Source organism: Poecilia reticulata, chromosome 22 (genome assembly GCF_904066995.2).
Source record: "Poecilia reticulata chromosome 22, P_reticulata-male-v2, whole genome shotgun sequence".
Classification (NCBI taxonomy): domain Eukaryota; kingdom Metazoa; phylum Chordata; class Actinopteri; order Cyprinodontiformes; family Poeciliidae; genus Poecilia; species Poecilia reticulata.
In genome coordinates this window covers 21547259-21571590 of record NC_088851.1, presented here as the reverse complement: position 1 = coordinate 21571590, position 24332 = coordinate 21547259, and the positions used below count along the sequence as shown (strand labels likewise).

The following is a 24332-nucleotide window of genomic DNA, read 5'->3' as shown; positions in this document are numbered from 1 at the left end:
AGCTCTCACTCTGATCTGACCTGATCCGATGTGACGGATCAAACGGTTACCTTACGGTGACTGAAATTGGGCTGAAGCAGCTCGGCTTTGTTTCTGTGCTGGAGACACTTCAGGTTCATTAACTTGTTTCCTGTCAGATAAAGTGAAAGGAACAGAACATCAGCAGATGGAGGACAGTCCAGGGTTTTCCTGAAGGTTCAGTCTGATCTTTAGATTTTATTTTCAGATTATTTCTGCAAAATCAGAGTTTTTCATACATGAAATAAACCTGAAAGTTGTCTAGGTTTTTGATCTCAGCGTTTGATGAATTAGTTGCGGTTTTTAATTGGAGCATTTCTGTGAGATAAAGCTGAAACATAAACATTTCTCCCAAATGTTGCCTCTAATTACGACTCTGGAAGCTTCAGTTATCCGTCCGACGTTCGGCTCTGCTTCCAGCTGATGCTTCAGGTGTTTATGGTTCTGCTGCAGGACTCCTGAGCCGGTTTATGGTGCTGATAAGGATCCATTAAAACGCAATCAGGATTAACTTGGAGCGTGTAGCTACAGAGAGAAGCTGCTGTCAGCTGACAGGATGGAGCCACAACCTGACCTCCACTAAAAGCCACTGCAGAGACTCTGAGAGGGAACAGCATGTCAAAGACCTCCAGCACAGTTTGTGTTATTAGCTCACTGAACTCTGAGCAGAGAACAGGAGTCGGGTTTTAAACTAGAGAGGAAGATGCAGCTCCAGATGTTTCTCTGTAGACGTTCTGATTGACACAAACTGATCTGAACCCATTTGATCGGCTGAGGTTAAAGAGTTAAAAGTGTGTCACATCAGTGTTTCCGCACTGAAACGTGTTTATGTGGATGGGAGTGCACAGCGATGGAAGCGGCTGATCGATTCTGTTAATGACTGACCGGCTGCTGGAGTGAAACCGGCTCCGTCCGACTCTGATCAGTTTAGCATCAGTTTATCTTTCTGTCTATCTATCCGCCTGCTCATCTGTACTTCTTTCCAAGTTTTCCATATTTCTTAAGCACCGTTACATTCATGTTTCTGTCTGGTTTTGCTGTTCATGTTCTGCTTTTTTTTAGCTACCCAGATATTTTTTTTTTGGGAGTAAAAATTAATTTTGGGATATTCGGGATTCTGAAGTGGCTCTTGAACAGATTCATGTCTCTGAATATTCAGTATTTAGCAATTACTGACTTAAAATGATCTGTCATATTTTACTGAAAAGTTACTTGTAAGCTATTTTTGTCTTATTTTAAGTGATACCTGCACTAAAAATTAAACAAAGGTACCCAAAGATTTTGTGTTTTTGCAGTGCAAGTTCTCCGCTTAGAGGAAATTCTGTAAAGTTCTCTGAAACCAGGCAAACAAATTGAATTGATTGATTACCAGCAAAGCATCAATAAAACAATTTAATTTGGAGATATTTACAAATCAGGGCTTCGGCAAACTATATAATAAACAGGGAATCAAGAGACATTGAGTAGATCTGATTAGAAATATCAGCTTTGCATTCATATATTCTGCAGATACAGACAGTCTGACTCAGGAGCATCAAATTCAGTGTGATAATGAATGAAGGGACAGGCTGTGGAGTTAGAAACCAGTATGAGATGTGGGAGTGATGGGAGGGAAGTAGCAACTTAAACACCTCTGATTTAGACTTCATCATGTTTATAACATGATTATTTCAGTGAAACTTGTTCTCTAATGGTCGTTGATGAAACTCGGTGGAACATGTGAGCAGATGGAGTGATGAAGACTCTCAGCCTCCCTGTGAACTGTGATCTTACATAACTGAGGCGACGCAGCACTGCAGTGTTCAGGAACACCCCCCCCCTCATCCCCACCATCACCCCATCCCTCATGAATATTTTACCATCGCCGCAGCTCTTCCTGCGACTCCTGCAGCCACATTCACACCTCCGCTCTGATCGTTTCTCAGCGGCGTCGCTCGTCATCTTTCATCTCTGAGTCAGTGTTCAGGCTCGGTTTGTCTCCGTGTGGGAGGACGTCAGGAAGAAGTCGGCTGCTCGGCTCTAATTGGCACCCGGGAGGAGAAACTCTGCGGCTGGGAGTCAGATTGTCCTCATGTAGGCAGGAACGAGGAGGAAGAGCCCTGTAATCAGAGACGTCAGGGTGAAACGTGGCTCACAGAGACTGTATTTAGGGAGAAATCACACCTCAACGCTGCATAAACTGGAATCAGTGGGCATGGTTGTGTTTAGACCTGAATCAGATGTTTACTCTGCAAAAACACAAAATATCCCAAAGCATTTTTGTTCTTGTGTTTAGTGAAGATATCTTTGTACACTTGAAATGAGACAAAACTAACTTACAAGTAACTTTCCAGCAAGATATAGGAACTTATTTAAAGTAAGTCATTTCTTAATGTTGATGAAAAGATACTATTTCAACTGGGAGATTATTTCAAACGTGTAAAAAATGACATGTTTAAAGTGAAATAATCTGCCAGTGGAACTAGCACTTCTTCTTCAATTAACTTTTTTCTTAACAAAGCTCCTTATCTTGCTGAGAAGTTTCTTGCTCCAACATCTCCTTACTTGTAAGGTAGTTTTGTCTTAATTCAACTGCACTAAGATATTTGCAGTAGAAACTAGACCAAACACACATTGTTTAGATTTAGTGTTTTTGCCGTGTAGGGCACTTTGAAGGTTAACGACGTTGGGAAGACTCCGACTCGTGTCGTTAGCTCACAGTCAGACTCATTAAACAGTCTGTTAGGGAACAGCTGGCTGGATTTCTGCTGTTTAATTACATGAACTCGTGTTTCATCAGATTAAAGTAAGGATTCACTCATTTGAACTGATCAGGGTCAGGTCGTTGATGTGACTGACGGCTCTGAGCTGCCGCTGTAGAGCTGCACCTGTTCCTGCCCGAGGGCTAATAAATAGCTTCCATTATCGGATCTGATAACACAAACAAACATGGAGTGGAGCCTCTGCAGGGCCTGACATGTTTGTTGTATTAACTCTGACTAACCCAGAGGTCAGGATGTGCAGAAGTCTGAACCTCTGGATCTTTTTCTGCTCCCGGTTTGTCGCCTCCTGCTTTTCTGAGCTGTAAAAGCTGCGCTGTAAAGAAATGTGCACTCTGATGTTTGCATGGCAAACAAATGAGCAGCAGCAGCTCTCAGGTTCACACTAAGCCTTATCTGTGAGATGAAGCAGAGACATCACGTGTTTCTGAGCAGGAACATTACATTTGATCTGACTGTGTCCTGTTTTAATCAAAACATGCTCAGCGGAGGCTCGGCTAACCTGCTGCTTGAGAAACCTTCATGCACCTGGTTTCTGCAGGATTCACAGCATCAGCATAGAGTTGCATTTTATATAAATCTGACCTGCTAAGATGTTGTTTCGTCATCTTTGTTTATAATAGATTATTTATTCCCTCTGAAAAACCTAAAAGTCTGATCTGTTCTTATCTCCACACAAACACCATTAATTAGAAATCTTTCTTCAGATTAAATAACTTGAAGTGCAGCCTAAATACAAAGTCATTATTTTCTGAACTTCCTGAATTTAATGGATTTTTATTTTAACAGAACAGTGCTTATTAACGAGCATACAATATAGTGAAGTAAATACACAAAATTTAGCAACATTTTATTTCCATCCATAGTTCCATGAAACAAACACAACACACAAAACCACATCATTACTTCACTGCCACAAAAACAATTTAATCAGCAAACAAAAACACTATAAGTTTGGGTAAACCTATTTTAAGATACCTACATCAAAGTGCTAATATCTTTCTGCACAACAACATCAGTCACAAAATGCTAACAGAAATTTAGTAGGAAATTTCTAAAAGGTGTTTTGTGATCCAAACATGGTTGGATTAATGACCAACCATGTTTTAAGCTGCAGCTTAAAGGGAAAGTAGGTGGAGTCTCACATTCCAGTCTTTATATCTGTGTTTCAAAGGATGGACTGCAGTCTGAGTCTATAAGTAATGAAAAAGAAAATACACGTGACCTGAGCAAGTTCAAATGTGACTACTAAATCAATATGAAACCATGTTTCCTCTCACAGTTACTGAGACTGGAGGTCAAATGTCACAGAGTATGTAAAATTTGGGCTTCACTGCATCACAAACAGAAATATTTCCTAGAAACCATTCCTGAGATTCTCCACATGTAAATTCAAACTCTGTGTTTTTTTTTTTGTTTTGTTTTTTTACTTTTGAATGTTGACCTGATGTGTTTTTCTTTCTTTTGTGTAAAAAGAAAACATGCTGTGATCAATTTCTTTCTGATTTTTGAGGCGAAACTGCAGTTGAATTCAGGTCAGATTAGTAAAAAGTGGGTTGGTTGTTAAAAAAGGATCATCTCTAAAAGTTCTCACAGTTAAAACTGATGGACATTTCAATAAAACCAGGAAGTTGGATCACTTCCTACAAATTGCTGGAGATTTAGACTCTTCCAGTTAAAACCTTGGATCTGTTCGGGTTCTGGTTTGCATGTTTCTGGTTTCAAAGGAAGCAGAATCTCTGAAGTCGCTCCTGGTTTCATCTGTGACATTCGTCAGCCGCCCTGCGGCTCCGTCCTCGCGTCTTCACATTGGAGTAGATCGTCTTCTGTTCAGGATGCTGTTAACATCATTACAGCAACCGCAGCTCTCATTACCTGTTGTGTGCAGGAGGGGGTGGGGCTGAGTCATTCAGGACATAAAAATGAGTAACAGCTGACTGCTGCCATGGTAACGCCTCAGAGCTCCTCCCATCACTTCCTGCTCTGTTCAGCATCAGGTTCCCCGCTTTGAGAGAGATTAAAAAAGAAAAGCATCCTGTATCTCCCAGGATCCGTAAACACAGATTTTAGGTTAGAGCTGAAACATAAACTTTGCTGTGATTATGCAGTTTGTCCTGAAGCGACTCCGTCAGCAGCAGAGATGAAAGACGACGACTGTTTCTGATCAGCTGCTGTTTGAAGGAAGCTGAAATTTAAACTCTTAGTGATTTGATAAAATGCATGTGGTATGCCAGATATTTACATAAACTAAATAAAGGGACATGTAGCATCTTTTTTTTTTATCAGTCTGACTTTAAATCAGACTAAACCTTTCCTTTTTAAGGTCAGTTATGATTGCCAAAGTTTTTCCTCATTGCTAAATAGCAGAAAATGAGAGGGATATTCTTCTTTATAGAATTTGATCAAGGTTTACATCCCTTTATGATTAGAGTCAAATGTTTTCAGCCCACTTTCATAAATGTCTTCCACTAGTTTCCTTGAACTTTGTCCCATTCCTGCTTCCAGAATGGGTGTAAATGACGCTGGTTTGAAGTGTGTGAGCATCTGGCAGCATTAAATGTGACAACCCACTGACGCACAAACATGTTAATACGTTTACACCTTCTGCTGTTAAAAAACACTGAAACTTTCAATTTCTCTCAAGAAGCATGAAATTAAAATCCTCTGAAATGCTTCTCCTGCTTTTTTCTGGAGTTATAAATTAATAATTTAGTTATCTTGCTACATAGTGCTGAAGTGCATCCGGTCAGAAGGAGTTTATTTAAGAAGAGTCAATGGAAGTTTGATTTGTTTGATTTTCTCTTTAAAAAAGATCAAATAAAGACAATTTTCCTCTCTCAGATGCAACGTTTATTAGTTTCTGCATGACTTCACCTCTTTTGTTATATTTTATTGCCGTTTATCTATGTTTAGAGTGAAACACTGAGCTATGAATAGAAATCAACCAATTTATCTCTAATAATGTCATAAAACGGAGTCAGCGAGCGGCTACAGTTGTAAACATCCTGTCTCTGAGTGATGCAGGGAAGTTATCCAATTTGTACGTTTCTTAAAAAAGACGAGAGCGGAACAGGAATCGATTATAAGTCTGTTTAATGTTACGATCTCTGTGTTGTCTCCACATTTCTGCAACCTCTTATCCTCTCCCTGTTTGTTTGTTTCAGTGGAAAGAGAGGTGGTGCAGAAGAGGACCTTCACACGATGGATGAACCTGCATTTAGAGAAGGTCTGTTCCATTTCCGCCTCAGGGAAAGTTTGTTTTATGTTCAACTGTCCCGAAACGTCAGCGTTTATGTGAGAGCGCCCCCTCTCTGCTGACATGGGGGCGTGGGACCCTGAAGCTCCTGTACGGACATCATAATGAGAAACTGCTGAACATGAGCCATTCATGCTGTGTCAGCTGTAACTCGACACCTGCAGCCCATTTGTGTTTTATGGTCTGGTCTTTGAAAATGTGAATATGCAAACATGCAAAGTGAGATCAGCTGCAGGTTAGAGGCTGCAGGCATCAGCGGGAAAAGGAGATGGTCCAAATATTTTATCACACAGATGAAAATCACCAAAAACAACAGATATTTTGGCTATTCATCAATGCAGTACTTTAATTAAACACATAAAGTAGTCAGATTTCTTGTGGTAGATCCAAAACTTCTATAAATTTTGTTGATTTTGACCAATAAAATCAGGATTTAAGTCAATCTTATGTTGAAAACACTTCCTGTATTTAGCTAAGTTCAATAAATTAATCACGGCTGCACAGTGGCGCAGTTGGTAGAGCTGTTGCCTTGCAGCAAGAAGGCTCTAGGTTCGATTCCCGGCCCCGGTCTTTCTGCATGGAGTTTGTATGTTCTCCCTGTGCATGCGTGGGTTTTCTCCGGGTTCTCCGGTGCTAATATTTTCCTTCCACAGTCCAATATTTTCCTCCCACAGTCCAAAAACATGACATGTCAGGTTAATTGGTCTGTCTAAATTGCCCCTAGGTGTGAATGTGTGTGTGCATGGTTGTTTGTCTCTGTGTTGCCCTGCGACAGACTGGCGACCTGTCCAGGTTGAACCCCGCCTCTCGCCCGAAACGTTAGCTGGAGATTGGCACCAGCAGCCCTCCCGACCCCACCAAGGGACAAGGGTGCAAGAAAATGGATGGTTGGATGGTGTGGTTATTTAAAGACAAAGAACTGCTGCTGTTGCTAATATTTTCATTAATTTTTTTCTTTTTATGACATCTGTGATAATTTTGCCCAAGTTAAAAATAGAAAGTCTCCATTTACATCAACACCTTTGCTGAAAGGTGCGAATTTTAGAGCTTTAGACAATAAACTGAAATAAACACAAACAGGTAAAATAGAGAATTATCTTCAGGAAAAATGCAGTTTGTGTTTAACACTTTGTAGCAGATAAATGAGGGTTAAACAAAATAACTCTCCATGTTTTCTTATTAACTCTGACTGTTTACATGCTGACATTAACAAGGTAAAAATCATTTTCTGCTGTTCAGACGTCATTAACTTCAATTAGCTCATGTTCAGGATAATCATAATCAGATTATGTTTATAGATTCAAATACTAATGTCATGTTGGGACTTTTAAACCTCCATCATTCTGGACACTTTAATCATTTATACTGACCAAGTTTGACCTTCTGTAAGCACAGAGTCCAATAGAGTCACAACAGAACATTGTTTCTGACCCAGAGCTGAACAAAGCCTGTCTGGATGGAGGCAGCAGGAGTTACAGGCAGCAGAGAGACGGGATGTGGGCAGAGTTATTCATTAAACACTGTAACATTGTCCCAAATTGGTCCAAATAAATTTGCTCTGACCTATTTATTTAACAAAGTCCAAACTTATATGCTGGGCTTGACTTGCCTCAGGATTCCCATGGATCAGTACATCTGTATGTTTTTTGTGTCTGTCTTCTGAATGTATAAAAATATACATTCACATACTGTTTCTTTATCCTTTCTTTCTTCTGAAGTTTATAAATTTAGTCTTAATGTGTAAACATTAAGAAGTCAAATCTTGGCCAGCAAAGCTGATACTGAGTCAGATTTTCTTTTCATTTTGTTTCTTATTACTTGCTTCTTTTAATATTTTTACTTACTTTGTTTTGTAATGTAATCTTGATAATCAATATTGTAATTGGTATCTTATAAGTTGTTGTAGGTGCAAACCCTCATAAGCTTGCAAGCCAAATATAATGTAAAAATCATTAAATCACAGTAAAAAGTAAAACATGCAGCCATGCAATCAAAGACCGGCTCCCACAGTCTTTCCATTTTCACATGAATGCAAGTTGATCCTGGAAACTCCTGCATTAAACAGATTGCAGCAATAAAATTTAATGAAATGGATTAAAAGCATAAATCAGTAAAGCAAACAATCCAGTAGGTAATAAACAGACATGATTAGCTGGATGAGCTGCCACCACATTTTTCTACTTCATACAGAGAAACAGTCAGTTCTGCTCTGAATAAACGTTCAGAAGAAACAGAATCAGTTAAGTGAAAGTGATGCTGCCTGCTGACAGGCTGTGGAGTTATGAACTGTTTGCTGTATTGATCCTCTCCAGCCACCATCCACAGTTGGTGTCTGTCTCTTTTGGGTGCATTTGTTGTGTTGTTTTGTTTTGCATTATGCTCTGTTGCTATTATTACTGCAGCTCCAGCCTCTGCAGTCTCTGTCCTCAGTTTAGTCTCAGCGTCTGATTGTCTCTTTTGTCTCCCGTGACACAATAATCCTCTCTTCTCTCCCTCTGTGTATCTGGCCTGCTGTCAGAGCTCTGACCCACTAATTAAACAATCAAACATTTGTTTTCAGCCATCTTGGAACGTTACAGCTCCTCAACCTCCCCACTACCCCAAACGGCCTCCAGGCCCCAGCAGGTTCATGTCAGGGCTCAGTTTCTCAGATTCCTCTCTCTGATGCAGTGATAATCTGCATCCATCATCACCTTACCTTGTTTGTCTTCAGAGCTGCTCCAGTAGATACTTCTGCAGGTTTCTGAGCAGGAAGATTTAATGGAACCTGATCCATCTGCAGCTATGATGTTTAATTATTCAGTCTTAAAACCAGACTAATGGAGGATTTCGGTCTGCAGAGTTGTGACCTGCAGCTTAGACAAGTTAAAACCACGTCATCATAGTTCCTCAGTCATATAATTTGTGCATAACACCATCTGCTTTTTATTCCAAATAATTCAATTATTTTTTTAAAAAAGAAAATGTTATTTTTTTGCCTAAAATACAATAATACAGCATTCTTTTAGCGTGCACTTGATTATTTGTAGCAAGGGATGAATCTGCAGCTAAAGCATCAACATGTGAAAAGCCAATTCCTTTCTGTTTGACTTCTGTCACTACAGTTTAAGGCTGATCTGTTGATTATTTTTTGGATTAACCAGTTAATTATTGGTAGCTAAAGGTGCTTCATAGATATTTGAAACAAAATTTGCAGTGGTTAAAGCAAAAACTGTTCTGGGTAGAACATACTTACAAACGAAGGTGTTGTTCTTTCTACAAATTGCCCTTTTTGACTCTCGTCTGTTAATTTGCTGCTTCATTAACTAAGGGAAGCTTGTAACTAATCAACCCTATGTAGGCAAAATTGCGAAAACCTTCGACAGGAAGATGGATATAAAACATAAAGCATATTTATCCTCTGAAGAAAAGTGAGTTTATTGCCTTCAAACAACAGTTGCGCTAGTTTTCCACTTGAAATGTTTTGGAAAGAGATGAGGGTAGATATAATATGAGATGTTCAGATTTGACATTAAATCCTGAGTAAAACTTTGTTTCTCCACAGTGTGACCCGCCGCTGCAGATCCAGGATCTGTTCCAGGACATCCAGGATGGATACGTCCTCATGGCTCTGCTCGAGGAGCTGTCCGGCTGCAAACTGGTCAGACTTTGATGTTTTTAATCATTTACATGTAAACTCATGATGTCCTGACCAGCCGTGTGACAGCCCTCTTTTTCCGACTCGTAGCTCCACGGATTCAAGAAGTCTGCCCATCGGATTTTCCGACTCAACAACATCGCCAAGGTGCTGTCCTTCCTGGAGGAGAGAAACGTGAGTCTGTCAGTGGGTCAGCTGTGATTGAGCGGATTCCTGTCTGATCGGCTGGTTTGTTAAAGCTTGAACAATGTGTTCTTCTAGGTGAAGCTGGTCAGCATCGATGCAGTCAACATCGCCGATGGAAACTCCTCCATCATCCTTGGACTCATCTGGAACATCATCCTCTTCTTCCAGGTACTTCCTGTCTTCCTCAGCATCTTCATTACATTCTCCTCCTCTGAGCTCTTGTTCCCAGTTAAGTGGGAGAAAAATAGTTCACTTCTGACATTCATTAAGTCTAATCGAACTTCTCCATCTTCACCAAGATCAAAGAGCTGACTGGAAACATCCGTAGCCAATTTCCCTCCTCGTCCAGCTTGTCATCCATCCCCACCAGCTCGGACTCCGACACGTCCTTCAGCAGCACGCCGTCAGAGGAACGACAGTCTGCAGCCACCACCATGAGGGAGAACAGCAAGGCCATAAAGAAGCTGCTGCAGTGGATCCAGAAGAGAACCCGGAAGTGTGTTGGCTGTAAACCTTTGGAACAGAATAAAACCCAGACCGGTGATGAACCTGAGTGTGAACTGATCTGTTGTGGTCTCGTAGGTATGGCGTGGCCGTGCAGGACTTTGGGAAAAGCTGGACCAGTGGTCTGGCCTTCCTGGCCGTCATTAAGTCCATCGACTCCAGTCTGGTGGACATGAGGAAGGCCCTGCTAAGGACTCCCAGAGAGAACCTGGAGGACGCCTTCAGGATAGCTCACTACAGTTTGGGGATACCGCGACTGCTGGAGCCTGAGGGTAAAAATCACAGCTTCACATATTTGATCCGTGACTCAGGCGCTGTTTGCTGCTGACGCTGTGACACATTCCTGATGTTCTGATAAGATGGAATCAAACACCAAACAAGGATAAAAACAGGTTCAGTCACAATACACCCACAGAGATTATTCATGTTTTAAACCCGTTGGTCCGTCTCACTGAAGGCAACTAAGCCTAGTCAGAAAGCTTTTCCATTCATGGTTTAATTTAGTGTGAAAAGAACAATGAAACAGGTTTAACTTACTGAAGCGGTTCCGTGTTTACATGATAACAAGCTAAATAGAGAATGCTTGAATCCATCACCTTGTTGGCACTGCACAGACAGTTTGACCAGTCAGACGACACTGCAAAAACACAAACTCTTGCAAGGTGTTTTTGGTGTAGTTTCTAGTGCAAATGTCTTAGTAAAAAATAACATACAGGTAACTTTTCTGCAAGCTAAAGGAGCTAGTCTTAATAAACAATTCCTTGATATTGATTCAAAAAGTTTCACTAGCAGATTTTTTTCATTTATAACATGGGAGAAATGTCTTATTATAAATGAAATATTTTTTAAACTTCATATTAAGGAGCTATTGACTTAAGAAATCTCCTATATCTTTTTGAAAAGTTATTTTTTCAAGTGTTCTGAGATATTTTCACTAGAAACTAGACCAAAAATACTTTGTAAGATTTAGTATTTTTGCAGTGAGGGGAGTTGCAGTAGCTTTATCCGAAATCAGTAGGTTGTATTCAAAGGCCAAAAATCTGAAAATAGATTTCCACTTTTCACTATAGCTGGCTTCACTGGCTTCAATAAAAACCTCAATAGAAGTCCTTTAAAAAAGAGCAGAAAACAAAAGGTTGAAACTGTTACATGATTGGTCACAGCTTTCAGGAAATTTAACCAATCAGAGCAGTAAAGTAAGACAAGTGGAAGAATCAACTGAAAAGGTCAACATTCAGTCAAACCTGCTTCCTGGTGATAGATTGATATTATTTGGAGCTTTATTGGTTTACTTTTCACTAGAAACAAAACCAGTTTGCTATTATTTTAACCTTTGTGCTGTTGTGTCTCCATCTGCTGATACAGAAACAGGAATATTTTACTGGTGCATCAAAAAACCGGTTAGATCAGGAAGTTTCATGAGAGATAAGATGGTGCATATGTCACATATGCAAAGATTCTTTCAAGGTTTTCACACTTTTTCAGTACCTGATAGTAAATTCCTGGTTACTGGTAATATGCAGCATCATTAATGCTTCCAGTACTTCAAATAATTGAGCTTGACTAATTGTTTGATATTATTGGTCTTTAAGTAGATACTTAGTAATAATTTAGACTCCATGATTAAACAACTGGCTGCAGTGTTCTAAATGGATCTTTGATGGAAAATAGAGTGCAGTAAAATATTATGTGTAAGGCACAATAGCAGGTGTAAGATGAAGCACAGTTTGTTGTCAAGTCCATAAAGATTTACCCTTTCATTATTGATAAGTTTGCAGATAACTTTCATTGTAGAAATTTAAATTGAAACAGACAAATTAGTTTTTAAAAAGAGAGACACCTGTTATTTCGAATGCATTCTGCAAAGTTCTCCTAAGTTCTAAGGCAGGGGTGTCAAACTCCAGTCCTCGAGGGCCGGTGTCCTGCAACTTTTAGATGTGCCTCTGCTGCACCACACCTGAATAGAATAATTAGGTCATTAGCAAGGCTCTGGAGAACGTATCTACACAAAGAGGATGTAATTAAGTCATTTCATTCCAGTGTTTTGTACCTGTGGCACATCTAAACACTGCAGGACAGCGGCCCTTGAGGACTGGAGTTTGACACCCCTGTTCTAAGGGCTCACCTTTTCTTGGTCCAGGTATCAATATATGCAGAACCCAAACATTCTGGACACAAACTGTTGAGACTTTCACCTTCAAGTCGACGCCATATAGCACTATTTGCAAAAACAGAGACAGTTTCTTCTCCCACTTTGTCTCTTTGATTGAAACTTACAATATGAACTATACTAATGAATTATATTTCCATATTTACAGAAATACCTTTTAATCCCCAGCAAGTCTTTTCATGCATTTATATTTAAAATGAGAATAAAGTAGATTCTAGGTCAGATTCCTGATTGTGTGGACAAACTTAGAGGATAAAACTGATTCTGATTTTTTTTCCTTCCTGTGCAGATGTGACTATAAATGCTCCGGATGAGCAGTCCATCATCATGTATGTTTCCCAGTTCCTGGAGCACTTTCCCGGCACACAAGAGGTAACAAAATGTTACTATCGATCCTGACAGGTTCTGATTCTGACAGAAGAAAACTTCTGAATGTCTTTGTTTCCCTCACAGTCCGAGGAACCCTCCCAGGTGATTGAACGAAGTGTCTCCATGGGCAGACTCAACTTCCGTGACATTGATTCGGATTACATGAGGAATGGAGCCCATTGCAGCAGAGTCAAGCAGCGTTCCTACATGTTCCAGAAGGACTCCACCCAACCTCCACCCAAACTCCTGATCTCCTCAGTGTCGGAGGACAGAAGCGTCCTGGAGCCGCGTTTCAGGGTGGCTGCGGCTCGATCGTGGTCCAGCGACGATATTTTATCAGACCCCCCTAAAACCGAAGACGTCTCCAGCAGAGAGACTGGCAGCGAAGTCCTGGAGGACTTTGGTTCCCCTCAGCAGTCCTTCACTCACTCACCCTCATCAGTACCAGAGTCGCTGATTGGAGACTCTGCCATCAACTCTCCTGACTCCTGGATGGAGGGTGAGCTGAATCCGGACCGGTTCTGTGAGAGTCGCAGTGACAGCTCTTTATGTGACAGCGGGTCGGCCTGGGATGTTTACCGGGCCACGCCGGTGGAGGTAATGCCGTACGATGAGGGATTTATCTCCTCCGTTGAGGACCGAGCTCCGGATGAATCCATTATTGAGACATACATTGATGAAGGCATGAACTCTCTGGACATAATCAATGTGCAGACTGAGAGAAACCAGGAGGAAGAGAAACAGGGAAACACTGAGACTCTAAACCATAAACCAGTCTTGGCAGCTGATCTTGAAGAAACCAAACTTATGAGTATGGATGAAATTCCAGTGGAACAGGACGCAGTTCCCAGAGACCAAGAACCTTTGGATAGGGTGTGTGAAACAGGACTGGACAGCTTTGATGCTGGAGATCTTGAGAAATCAGATCAGTTGAACCAGTTTGAGCCTTTCTTTTCCACTGAACCACCTGAAGACATCCCTCTGATTAAACAGGATGGAGAAGGAAGTCACCAGAATGGACAGTTTCCACCTGAGCAGACGCCTCAGGAGGAAACTGATTCACCTCTAGAGGATAAATTAGAGGAGCTGCACGATACGCCAAAGAGTTTTAATGAAGCGAATGACTCATCTCTTGAATGCCAAGATATTTTAAGAGACTTCTCACAGTGTGAGGAGGCCAGCAGCTCAGAAACTTCAAATAAACATTCAGTCAAACCAAGTCTGAACATTCCTCTGATCTCCATTACCAGTGAGCCAGAGGAACCGGACGAAGAGTCAGAACCTTACCCAGGAATACCTGATCAGGACGAACATGAAGATCAGCAGAGAAACTCAGAGGTCCAGAGTTCTCAAGGTCCAGATCCACCAAGCATTGTTTGCAGTGAGGCTGATGGACAAGAACTTCCAGAGATCTTGTCCAGTTTGATACCAGAGAACAATAAACCAATGATGGAACCAGAAAGTGAGTCTTTAAATGAACCAGGTGACCAGGATGGGACTCACCCAGAAGGTGACTACGATGATAACAGGAAACAGGAAGAAGGGCTTCCTGGTTACGATTCCCAGGAAGATGGATGTGACAGCCAGCATGAGGATCCTGACGGAGATGGGAAGAGTCCGTCTGATGGACACCAGGACACATCAACTGAAAGGGAGACGGATGACAGCCCACAGAACCTCCTGGACTCGTTTGATGGCTTCCAGAACATTCTGGTCACAGATCCTCAGAAGCTGAATGGTCAGATAGGGACGCCGTGTTCTCCACCAGCAGATTTACCCAGAAACTTGGAGCCGCTGTCGTCTCACTTTGACAGAAGTTCTCCAACGGAGGAGCTGGTCGGTGACCGGATTGAACCCATGGATCTGTTCTACCCGGACAAAGAGGAATCCGTTCCTCCAGAACTTTCTGACTCAGACATGCAGAGGTGGCCTTCGGTTCTGAGCGTCTCCGCTCTCCAACCAGCGCCACCTTCAGACAGACCAGAGGACCCACAGGTGGACTTCCTGTGTGGAGGAGAGCAGGATCGAGTAAGATTTCTTAATTTTCTGATGGGTTCGGAGTTTTTCTGAGTTTGGATCATGTCGTTCCTAAAAGAGATTTTGGATGTCAGTAGCATTCTAAGGAAACAAATGTTTTATTTAAGGCTGCAGCTAACAAATGTTATAGTTGTTAGTTGTTATTCTTACAATAAATTGGTTAAATTAATTGGATAAATATTGAAATAATTTTCACATTCTGCAGATTTTTTATTATGTTTTTATACAATATTAGAAATATATTGTAAGATGCAAAAAACAAATAATTATTTTCCTGTTTTAACTAAGATAATAAACATTTTATGGTCTAAAATGCAATAACAGCATTCCTCCAGTGAATTTTTTATAATTTGTAGCAAAATATGAATCTGCAGCTAAAAAAAAAATACTTTTAACATCACCATATGAAAAACTCAGCCCTTTCCGCTTGGCTTAAAATCGATCCAATGTAATCAGTTGATTACTTTTGGAAAATAACAATTAATAATTGAAACATTTTTTTACAGAATTTGAACCAGATGAAGCTAAAGCTACGCCGCTTAAAGAGTTTTGGATAAAACAAACAGATGTTTTTTTTAATGCAAAATGTACACATGTTTTATACAGTTTTGGCTTGATTACTGCTGACAGGTGTTGCATTTTCTGGAAATGTCCTTGTTTATGAGTCTGTGTACTCTAGTTAATCAATTGCTAAATTCGTTGATTATTTCAGTAATCGATTCATCACGATTAATCATTTCAGCCCTAGTTTTTTTATTCTACAAATGATATAAATGATCAGGTCAGCTTTACAGTTTGTTTAGCTGCTGGACCAAATTCAAATGTATGTAAATGACTCTATGTGGGTGTGGTTGTGTTGCACCAGGAGCTTTGAGTTAGTTTGGTAACACCGTGAACTTACTGAGTCTGACAGAAATGAAAACAGAAATAAACCAACCATCTTTCTGACATTATTGGTTATTTAGAAGATTTCGAATAGAAGTTATTTCCTCTGATTTGTTCTGATTTACTCTATGATTCCTTCTGACTGATTTATTGTTTCGCTAAAGGCATCATAACTTTTTTTTTACCTATCAGACGCCTCCCGACTCACATCTATCCCAGGAGCAGTGTGTGATGTGCGGAGTGACGATCGGCGCTCCGCAGGCCGCTGATGTTTCAGAAGCAGACAGCGAAGCCAGTTCTCTGAGGTAGGGCTTCTATTCTGGTACTGTGAGAACCAGACCAGACCCGAGGGACAGCAGTGGGACCGTTCTGACCCAAATCCTCTCTGTCTGCTCACAAGTTCCCAGAAATGTATCTGAGAGGGCTGCAGGAATGAATCACTGCAGCTTAAAGACAGGAGGCGAGGATTATAGACGCTAATGTGCTTCAATTAATTCTTACATCACAGATTAACTGGGTTCCTGTTCTTCAGTTGGATTCGTGTTTGTAATCCTGCAGGCTGTCAGACATCAAACCTCTTTTTCTGACTCTGTCATGTTTCAGCTGCAGCCTTTTGGGTTCTGTAGTCATTGAAAGGGATTCAGTCTGCATCAGAATGCATGAATGTCCTCAAACGGGTGGTTGTTCCAGAATGTACTGATAAAACCCATTAACAAACTGCAATTGATGAATACTTTTTTAGTTCTAATTTAGAAATACTTGCAAGAAATTTTTAGATATTTGTGTTTATTTGTGATGGTAAATGTGCCTTTTTTTATTCGGCACATCAATCACTGAAATAAATTGACATCAAGTACAGTTGAGGTAGCAGTGTAGTAAAATTAAAAAACACTCCCACCTACAGATGGGAGTTTGCATCATCTGTTTAAACCCAATATGTTTGACAATTTTTGCCATTCCCCAAACGTTTGGGGATTTTGCATGAATTTCTGAGAAAAATATGATGGTCTGGTGAATGTAATTTGGCAGTAAACAGATAAAACTCCTTGATTTGATTAAAATAACATTTAAGCTCACCATTGTAATGTTGAATGTATTTATGAGTTCCTCTGGAGTCTAGAGGGCCACATCACAAGCTATGGTGGGCTGGATTTGGCCCACGAGCCTTGAGTTTGACACACGTGTCTTAAAGGATGTTGAGTGCCTTTTGGTTGGATAATTTTATTTTAGGTGCACTGCAGAAATACAAAATCTTGCCAAGTATTTTTAATATAGTTTTTAGTTCAAATATCAGAATAAAGTGATAAAAGAAGAATGATATATAATCTATATCTGCAACTTCTTGAAAAACAATCCGTATATCAGGGGGAATGTGGATTTTATTGAAAACTTCCAAACAGCTGTCACATGAAACAACAGTGAACTGAATTTCCCAGTATCACAAGTCTAATTGAAACTGAGCCGAAGTGAAATAAATCCTCTGAGAGCTGCTGTAGCTCTGAAGGGAAATAAACAAGACGGGCGTTGAAGTCAATAAAACAGACTTCAAATTAAGGGTTTCAGGATTTCCTGACATTATCATGTGTCTCGCTCTGCGATCTGAACTGATGGATTCTGTGTTTTATGCTGGACTCCATCAGACCAGATGAGATCCACATCCCTCCGGTGCTCCGACACAGAAAAGGAGGTCGTCTCTCAGACTCCACGGTGAGTTCAGTCCTCTGGCTTCTCCTCTGTGGGGTTTGATGCCTTATCGATGGTAAATAACAGTAATTATTTATGTCTGACAGGACAAACCGAGAGCTGCGCCCAGAAGAGCTGAAGCTGAAGACTCTGATTTATGGTGAGGACACCTTTTTTACATTCTGCACCACTCTGTTTATCTGCAGCTATTTAAGGAGATGTAAGCTCAGAGTGGCGCTGAGCGCGTTGCACAAAATGCAGCAGCTGAAAGGAAAGAGCAGAAATGTTGCAGGAGAAAGGGAACTACGGGATGTTTTGGTCCAATTCTACATTCATCAAATTCATTTTGGATTATGGATCAGAACTGCTGATTTCATTTGGAGCGCATTCAAAGACTAAAATACCTGGGGATAAAAATGCACCCCCTACAATCCATCTGATCCTAAATCTGAATTTAATCATCCTGTGGTCCAGCTTCATGTTCCTGTTCCAAACCCTGAGCATTCTCTGATGAGTTTAAACATTGCCCACAATAATTTTCTCTTTATGATGGGAAATAAATTAAAGATGATGATGGGATAGATTTACTTTTATCTCTCCCCCTGGTTTTTAACGGACTTTTTAAAATTAAAAACGACCTATGAAGCATCTGGTTCAGGCAACAAAAAGAGAAATAAATTACAAATGGGAGAAGTAAAATGAATAAATAAACCAAGAAACAATGAACTACTACTGAGTGTGTAATATATTGGAAAACTTTGCATTATTGTGGTAATAAAAATATATAAGCTGTGAAAATCTTTATATTTGTGAGTGTATTTGCCAACACAGCTGCTACTTCTTTGTTTCCAGACTTCCTCTGAAAAGGAAAGAACATCCTCAGGCTTTACTCTAATCTACAAAAACCAGTGGGAACCCTTACCACTTTGAAATATTTGGAAAACGGCTGTGAATCAGTGTTACAGCCTGAAATGTGCTTCAGTGTAATACTTTGAAACCTTCTGCTGCGTCTGAAGTTGCTTCAGTCTGCAAAAGGTGTTTCCTGTAAAGCTCTGCCTGCAAAACCTTTTATCTCCAAATTTAGATATTTTTAACAAGTCCTTGGGGAATCTGTGTTGATTTAGTTTTTCAAACCTCTTCAGCCTGTTTTTGTCTAAACTCTGAGCCGTCTGATCCGAGTGAAGCGTTTCTGCGTGTGTTTTTTCAGGTGGAGGGAGAACTGGGAGCTGTGTGTGCTGCTGCTGCTGTGGCTGCTGCTCTACTCCTTCATGGTTCTCCCACAGATGGACCTGAAGACGCTGCCGAGCCTGCTGCTCAACCGATAAACACACACACACACACACACACTTACTAAAACACATTAAACACTCTGACACCGAGTCAGAGCTTAGCTGCCACCCTCCTCTTCATCACTGACTGCACTCCAGCTTAAATGAAGGCTTTTTATTCTTTCTGACTGAATTCATTTTGTTTTTGATTTACTTTTGTAAAATATATATATATATATATATATGGTGTTATTTTAAGAGAAAATGTTCTGCTTTTATGTAAACAATGAAGTCAACAAATGTAAATTTACAGATTCATAAAGTTGGGAGAATAACTAAACTTGCTGCTTTACATTTTGATCACTCACGTAGATCTAATCATCAGAGAGAGAAAAAATAATTTTATGGAAATTATGAAAAGTTTCTGTGTAACTGCCGAGAAAACATGCCGCCACAGGAACATTTTGTAAAAAAAATAATAATAAAACAAGAAAAACTATAATTTATCAATTAAATGTTCATTTTCTGATGTAAGATATAGAAATTTAAACTTGAGTTAGTAATTTTTTTGACTGCTATAGTCTCATAAACATGAATTATTACAAAGTAATTTTTTTGTTTAATTTTAGCCACCGTTGCTTTATCATTTTATATTTTCATCCTATAGATCTGCTGCTTCAGGCTCATTTCATTACTAAGTCAGGTCTGCTACTTTAACTATAATGCTGCCTGATGATGCAGAATATTTGGTTTTGAAATGCTCTGTTTGCAGACATGTGCAGATTAACAGAAGTTTGGGTTTTTCCTCCTGTGTTCCACCTGGGAGCATCATTTATTCTCCACTGGTTCTCTGTAACACTCTGCACAAACTCTGTGACATTTTGTCCAGCTGCTGATCGATCAGCTGGTTCACTCTGAAGGTCTACGTCTGCATGCTAATGTGCAGAATCACAACGCTGCGAACTGTGATAAGTTTCTGTTGCATTTGCAGGAAGCTTAAACTTTAAGAAAAAAAAATATAAAATTGGTTTTGAAGTCCTGTTTTAGAAGGTTTTTGCAAAGCTTGAACCAGGAAATAAATCATGCTTTCAGATTGAATCAAAGCAGGTGTGTATCAGAGGCTGTAACACTGACAGATCTCTGATCTGTAAATAAAACACAATTACTGAAGATGTATGAAGACAAAGAATGTTAAAAGTTGGCCATGATTTTTCACCCACATTTGAACCCGTAATGTGTTCCAGTTTGTCCAGAGAACATTTTAAAGGGTCTTAGAGATATTCACACTCCTCAACGTTTTCCATCTTTTGTCACATTACAAACATAAACTTCAGTGTGTGCAACATGGATCACGCATAATTGTGCATTGGAAGTAAGATTATACATGACTTTCAAAGGTTTTTATAGAAACAATCTGAAAATGTCACCGTTATCTGAGTTAATAGTTTGCAGAACCTCTTTTCACGTCACCTAAAGATGTATGTTGTTTGGGTTTATACCAGCTTTTCACATTAAGAGGCTGAAATTTGTGTCTAAGTCACTTTTTCAATTCTAATACTCCACTATTATGGCCGATTTTATGTTGAATCCCAATGAAATGCACTGAAGTTTGTTGCTGTAATCGTACAAAATCGGAAAAAGCTGAAAGGATGCGAATACTCTTTGGTAATACACCTTGTGGTTGTGTGGGTTCAGTGTCTGACCTGCGGCAAACAACTGAGCATGCTCAGTTTGTCAATCAGGAACTAGAATTGACCTCATGTTCAGAATGTGAATAATGTGATTCATTTAAAAGTTTATTCACATAATAAAAATAAAAAGGAATCAAAATCTTGATTTAATACAAGTAAAGATTTGGCCTCATTGATGGATCCACAGTGGCATCCTGTTTATTAAACCTGGAACATGTTACAGTTTCTGCTCCTTTACTGTGACTCGGGACATTTTGGACAAACATTCCTGTCACACATTGAGACTTAACTATCATATGAAAGACTGAAGCAAAATGTAGATGATCAGTTCAAGTTTTTTGTATGTTTGTGAAGTTTGATGGAGTCTTTCTGATGGTGCTGCATTTTGTAACAAGGAAATCTGAAGAAACAAACTGCCAAAGATCATGTTGGATACATTAACTCCACCAGCAGATGAACATCAGGTCACTAGTTTCAGCAGGATTTTGCATGTAGTGTTTTAGGAGACTGAGTGGGAATGTTTGTGGATCATAAGATAGGGGGGGAGGGTGGATTTTTGATGTTTGGAACACTTATTTTTATTTTATTTTAATCATTTCTGTGTGAAACCACCAACAAACACTGAACTTTCTTCTTCTGCTCAAGCTTCTCCCTGCAGCATCTCCTCCGTCCACTGGGGGCAGCAGAGAGGCTGCTCATCACAGTTTGTCTTCATCACTACTGTGTGCCTGCTCTGGATTTACTATTTACACACCTTTGTGCTAATTGTACACTTATTACTGACTGAAGTCTGTAATCAGCCTCAACATTAGAACCACTTGGAGGAGAAATATTACACTTCTAGTCAGAGGAAGGTTCAAACATTTATATCCCTCCAGAACCCCCACGACTCGACTCCAACACGACTCCTGCTCAGGAACAATTAAATGCAAAACAGACCGATCCGATCAGAGAACTCAACAACCCTCAGGACCCGCAACATACGCAGCCAATGACCCATTGTGTTCATACTGTTTGACCTACTGAACATTACACAAACAAACTGGTTTTAATGTTCTGGCTGTTTGTTGCACTGTTATTATTATTATAATTTTAAGAAATATATGTAAGGATTTTGTAAAATTGTCAAAAATCACTGAAGTTCTGCATTTAATATCCTGTTTTATTTGCATTTTAATCCAGCAGAAACCAGTCAGTGTGAGTGATTTGACTATATTTTATGTATATTATTTACCTTATTAGGTTGTTACTGATGCATTAAAGTACCCCTAATATGGATATCAACAGATTTGTCCTTTTTCTTTTGATCCACTGAAATGTTTTCATATGTCTGCAGCACATTCTGAATGTTTGAAGGGTGCAAGGTGGAGGCCTAGAGGAGCATATTGACTAAAAATATACACTAGCAGTTAAAATGCTGTTTCAATTGATTGCTAACACAATTACTCAATCAAGCAATCACATGGCAACAACTCAAAATATTTGGGTGTCTAGACATGGTGAAAATAGTTCGGTAAACATCAGAATGGGAGAAGAAGTGAGGTTTAGGTGCATTGTTAGTGCAGATACTGCTGATCAGAATTTTGGTGTAAACCACGTAAAAGCATGAATCCATCCTGCCTTTTTATCAATGGTTCAGGTTGATGGTGGTAGCATAACGTGTGAGGAATGATTTCTTGGGATACTTTAGTACCGAGACAAACATGGTTGAAATCCCACAGGCTACCTGAATATCGTCACTAATCATTTACACCTCTTTAGAAGTGCCATGCAGCCATCTTGTGATGGCTACTTCCAGCAGGATAGTGCATTATGTCACAAAGCTCCAATCATCTCAAACTGTTTTGTTGAATGAGCTGATTATAATCCAATGGCCTCCACAGTCACCAGATTTCAACCCAGCAGAGCGCATTTGGAAAATGACAGAATGGGAGATTCAAAACATGAAATGAGAAGTCCAACAATCTGCAGACAATCTGTGATGCTGTCTGATCAATAAGATACTTGTTGAATCTACAACATGGAAAGTGGTAAAGTGAAGTACTAACAAGGTGTATTTACTGAATTTGCCTGCTAGAGTCAGCAGATAATATTTTTGAATTTATGAAAACAGCAAGTCTTTGGTTTGCCAATGCTGTCAGATATTTCTGAGGGAGAGAAAAAGTTGACAAAGGTCATGTAGGATCTACTCATCTAAACTAAAACAAATGAGGATGGATAGAGACTGACATTCAACATGACACCATCAAACATTTGGAGATTTAAAAAACTGAGAGAATATGTAGGTTAGTTATTAGGAGCAATACATGGAGTATTCAATCAAAAAGACAATTTAAGTTCCAGCAAATATTTTCCAGGAGAATTTTCCAGAGTTTTTAGTGTACACTAGCAATATCAGAACTGAGTCTCTCCTCCTCTGTTTTCAGTAAAACAAAACATGTTGGTGAAGCTGTTTGTGTCAAATGCTTTATTTATAAAGCAGCATGACGCATCACCCTAAAATAAAGGGTGTGGCTGTTTTCTGATGGGAGGTCCACTGCTTGTAGTTTCTTTTTTGTCTGAAATAAAAATAAAAGTTGTTTTATTAGCTTGATGGTGCCATCTACTGACCATTGAACAAAACTACTGAGTGTACAGAACGATGACAAGCCCCTTTCATATCGTTCTCTTAATCTGTAATTTGCTTGTTCTTTATACGTGGCAATCAGCAGGAGAGGTGATGAAGTCGACCCACAGATGTTACGCCCTCGCTCCACTTTGGGATGCAGTCACAGACTGTAATCACAATGCTAAAGTAAGAAAGGGTTGTGGAACCAGTTTGAAGTAGTGATATGATGGAAAACAAAGAAAACAGCAACACCAGAGACACCGGGATAATCCCCTATAGTGGGTATTGTCTGTCCGATATGAGAAATTCCTTAAGCTATGTAAAAAAATAAAATAAAAATAAAATTTATATATATATATACTGAGGATCGCACAAAACAACTTCCTGTGTACTGAACAGTGCTAACAACTGTTCAACAGAGGAGTCAATTTTAATGGAATTTGTCAAATTAAACTACAATGTATCTTCTCATCTTAATTAGAATGTTATGGTTTTTAATTTAGATCTATAGCGTTCACCTTGGAGGAGCTGTAAAGGGCCCTGACATCAAATCACAGCCTTCGGTCTTTCTATTTGTCTCAGGTACACCAGGTCTTTCCATTTGTCTCAGGTACACCAGCTTAGTCCCACAGTTCAACAAGATGACTGTTAGGTTCACTGGTCTCTCTGAACTGTGCTTATAATATGATTGTGTGTCTCTGTGTGCGTCTGTGTTGCTCTGCAATGGAATGGTGACCTGTCCAAGGTGTAACCTGCACTTGCACAATGCCCCTGGCAATCTTGCAAGATAAAGTGGGTATACTCAATGGATGGATGGTACCTCTGTAGTTTATTTACTTATACAAATATTAATTGATATTAAATACAATAGTTTAAATTGTGTATATTTGCTCATCTTGACAGCAATAGTAATATTATTGACACTTTTATTTAAACCACTTATTTTATTTTGTGATTATGGTCCTTTTTTAAAGTTCTTACACACATAATTAGCACAGTTTGTACAATGCAAAAAAAACAACTTTTCAAAACACTTTACTTTTAAAGGAGCAAAAAATTAAATTGTGTCACTCTCGTTTTATCTCTGTTATTTATTATCATTGTTGTTTTAAGAACCTTCGTTGTTATTTTCCGAGATATTTTCAGTATTTTAAAGGCCTCCCACGGCCCTAAATAATCTCTCTACACCTCTGGAATGTGCAGTTTCCGTCTGAGGCGGGTGAGCTCCGTACGCAGGAAACCTATTCTGGTCCACTTACGT

General features: G+C 39.6%; 1 protein-coding gene across 1 annotated transcript in view; it reads left to right on the top strand.

Moving 5' to 3' along the window:
- clmna (calmin a) overlaps positions 1-21747 on the top strand; it is a 29928-nt gene extending 8181 nt beyond the window's left edge. The window contains exons 2-13 of the mRNA XM_081602939.1: positions 5942-6003; positions 9578-9673; positions 9761-9844; positions 9932-10024; positions 10156-10352; positions 10439-10632; positions 12820-12902; positions 12984-14927; positions 16014-16127; positions 17448-17528; positions 17612-17664; positions 18712-21747. Coding sequence (XP_081459065.1) covers positions 5942-6003; positions 9578-9673; positions 9761-9844; positions 9932-10024; positions 10156-10352; positions 10439-10632; positions 12820-12902; positions 12984-14927; positions 16014-16127; positions 17448-17528; positions 17612-17664; positions 18712-18829 — 3119 coding nt within the window. The 3' untranslated portion in view covers positions 18830-21747. The remainder of the gene's footprint in view (positions 1-5941; positions 6004-9577; positions 9674-9760; positions 9845-9931; positions 10025-10155; positions 10353-10438; positions 10633-12819; positions 12903-12983; positions 14928-16013; positions 16128-17447; positions 17529-17611; positions 17665-18711) is intronic.
- Positions 21748-24332: the final 2585 nt, after the last annotated feature.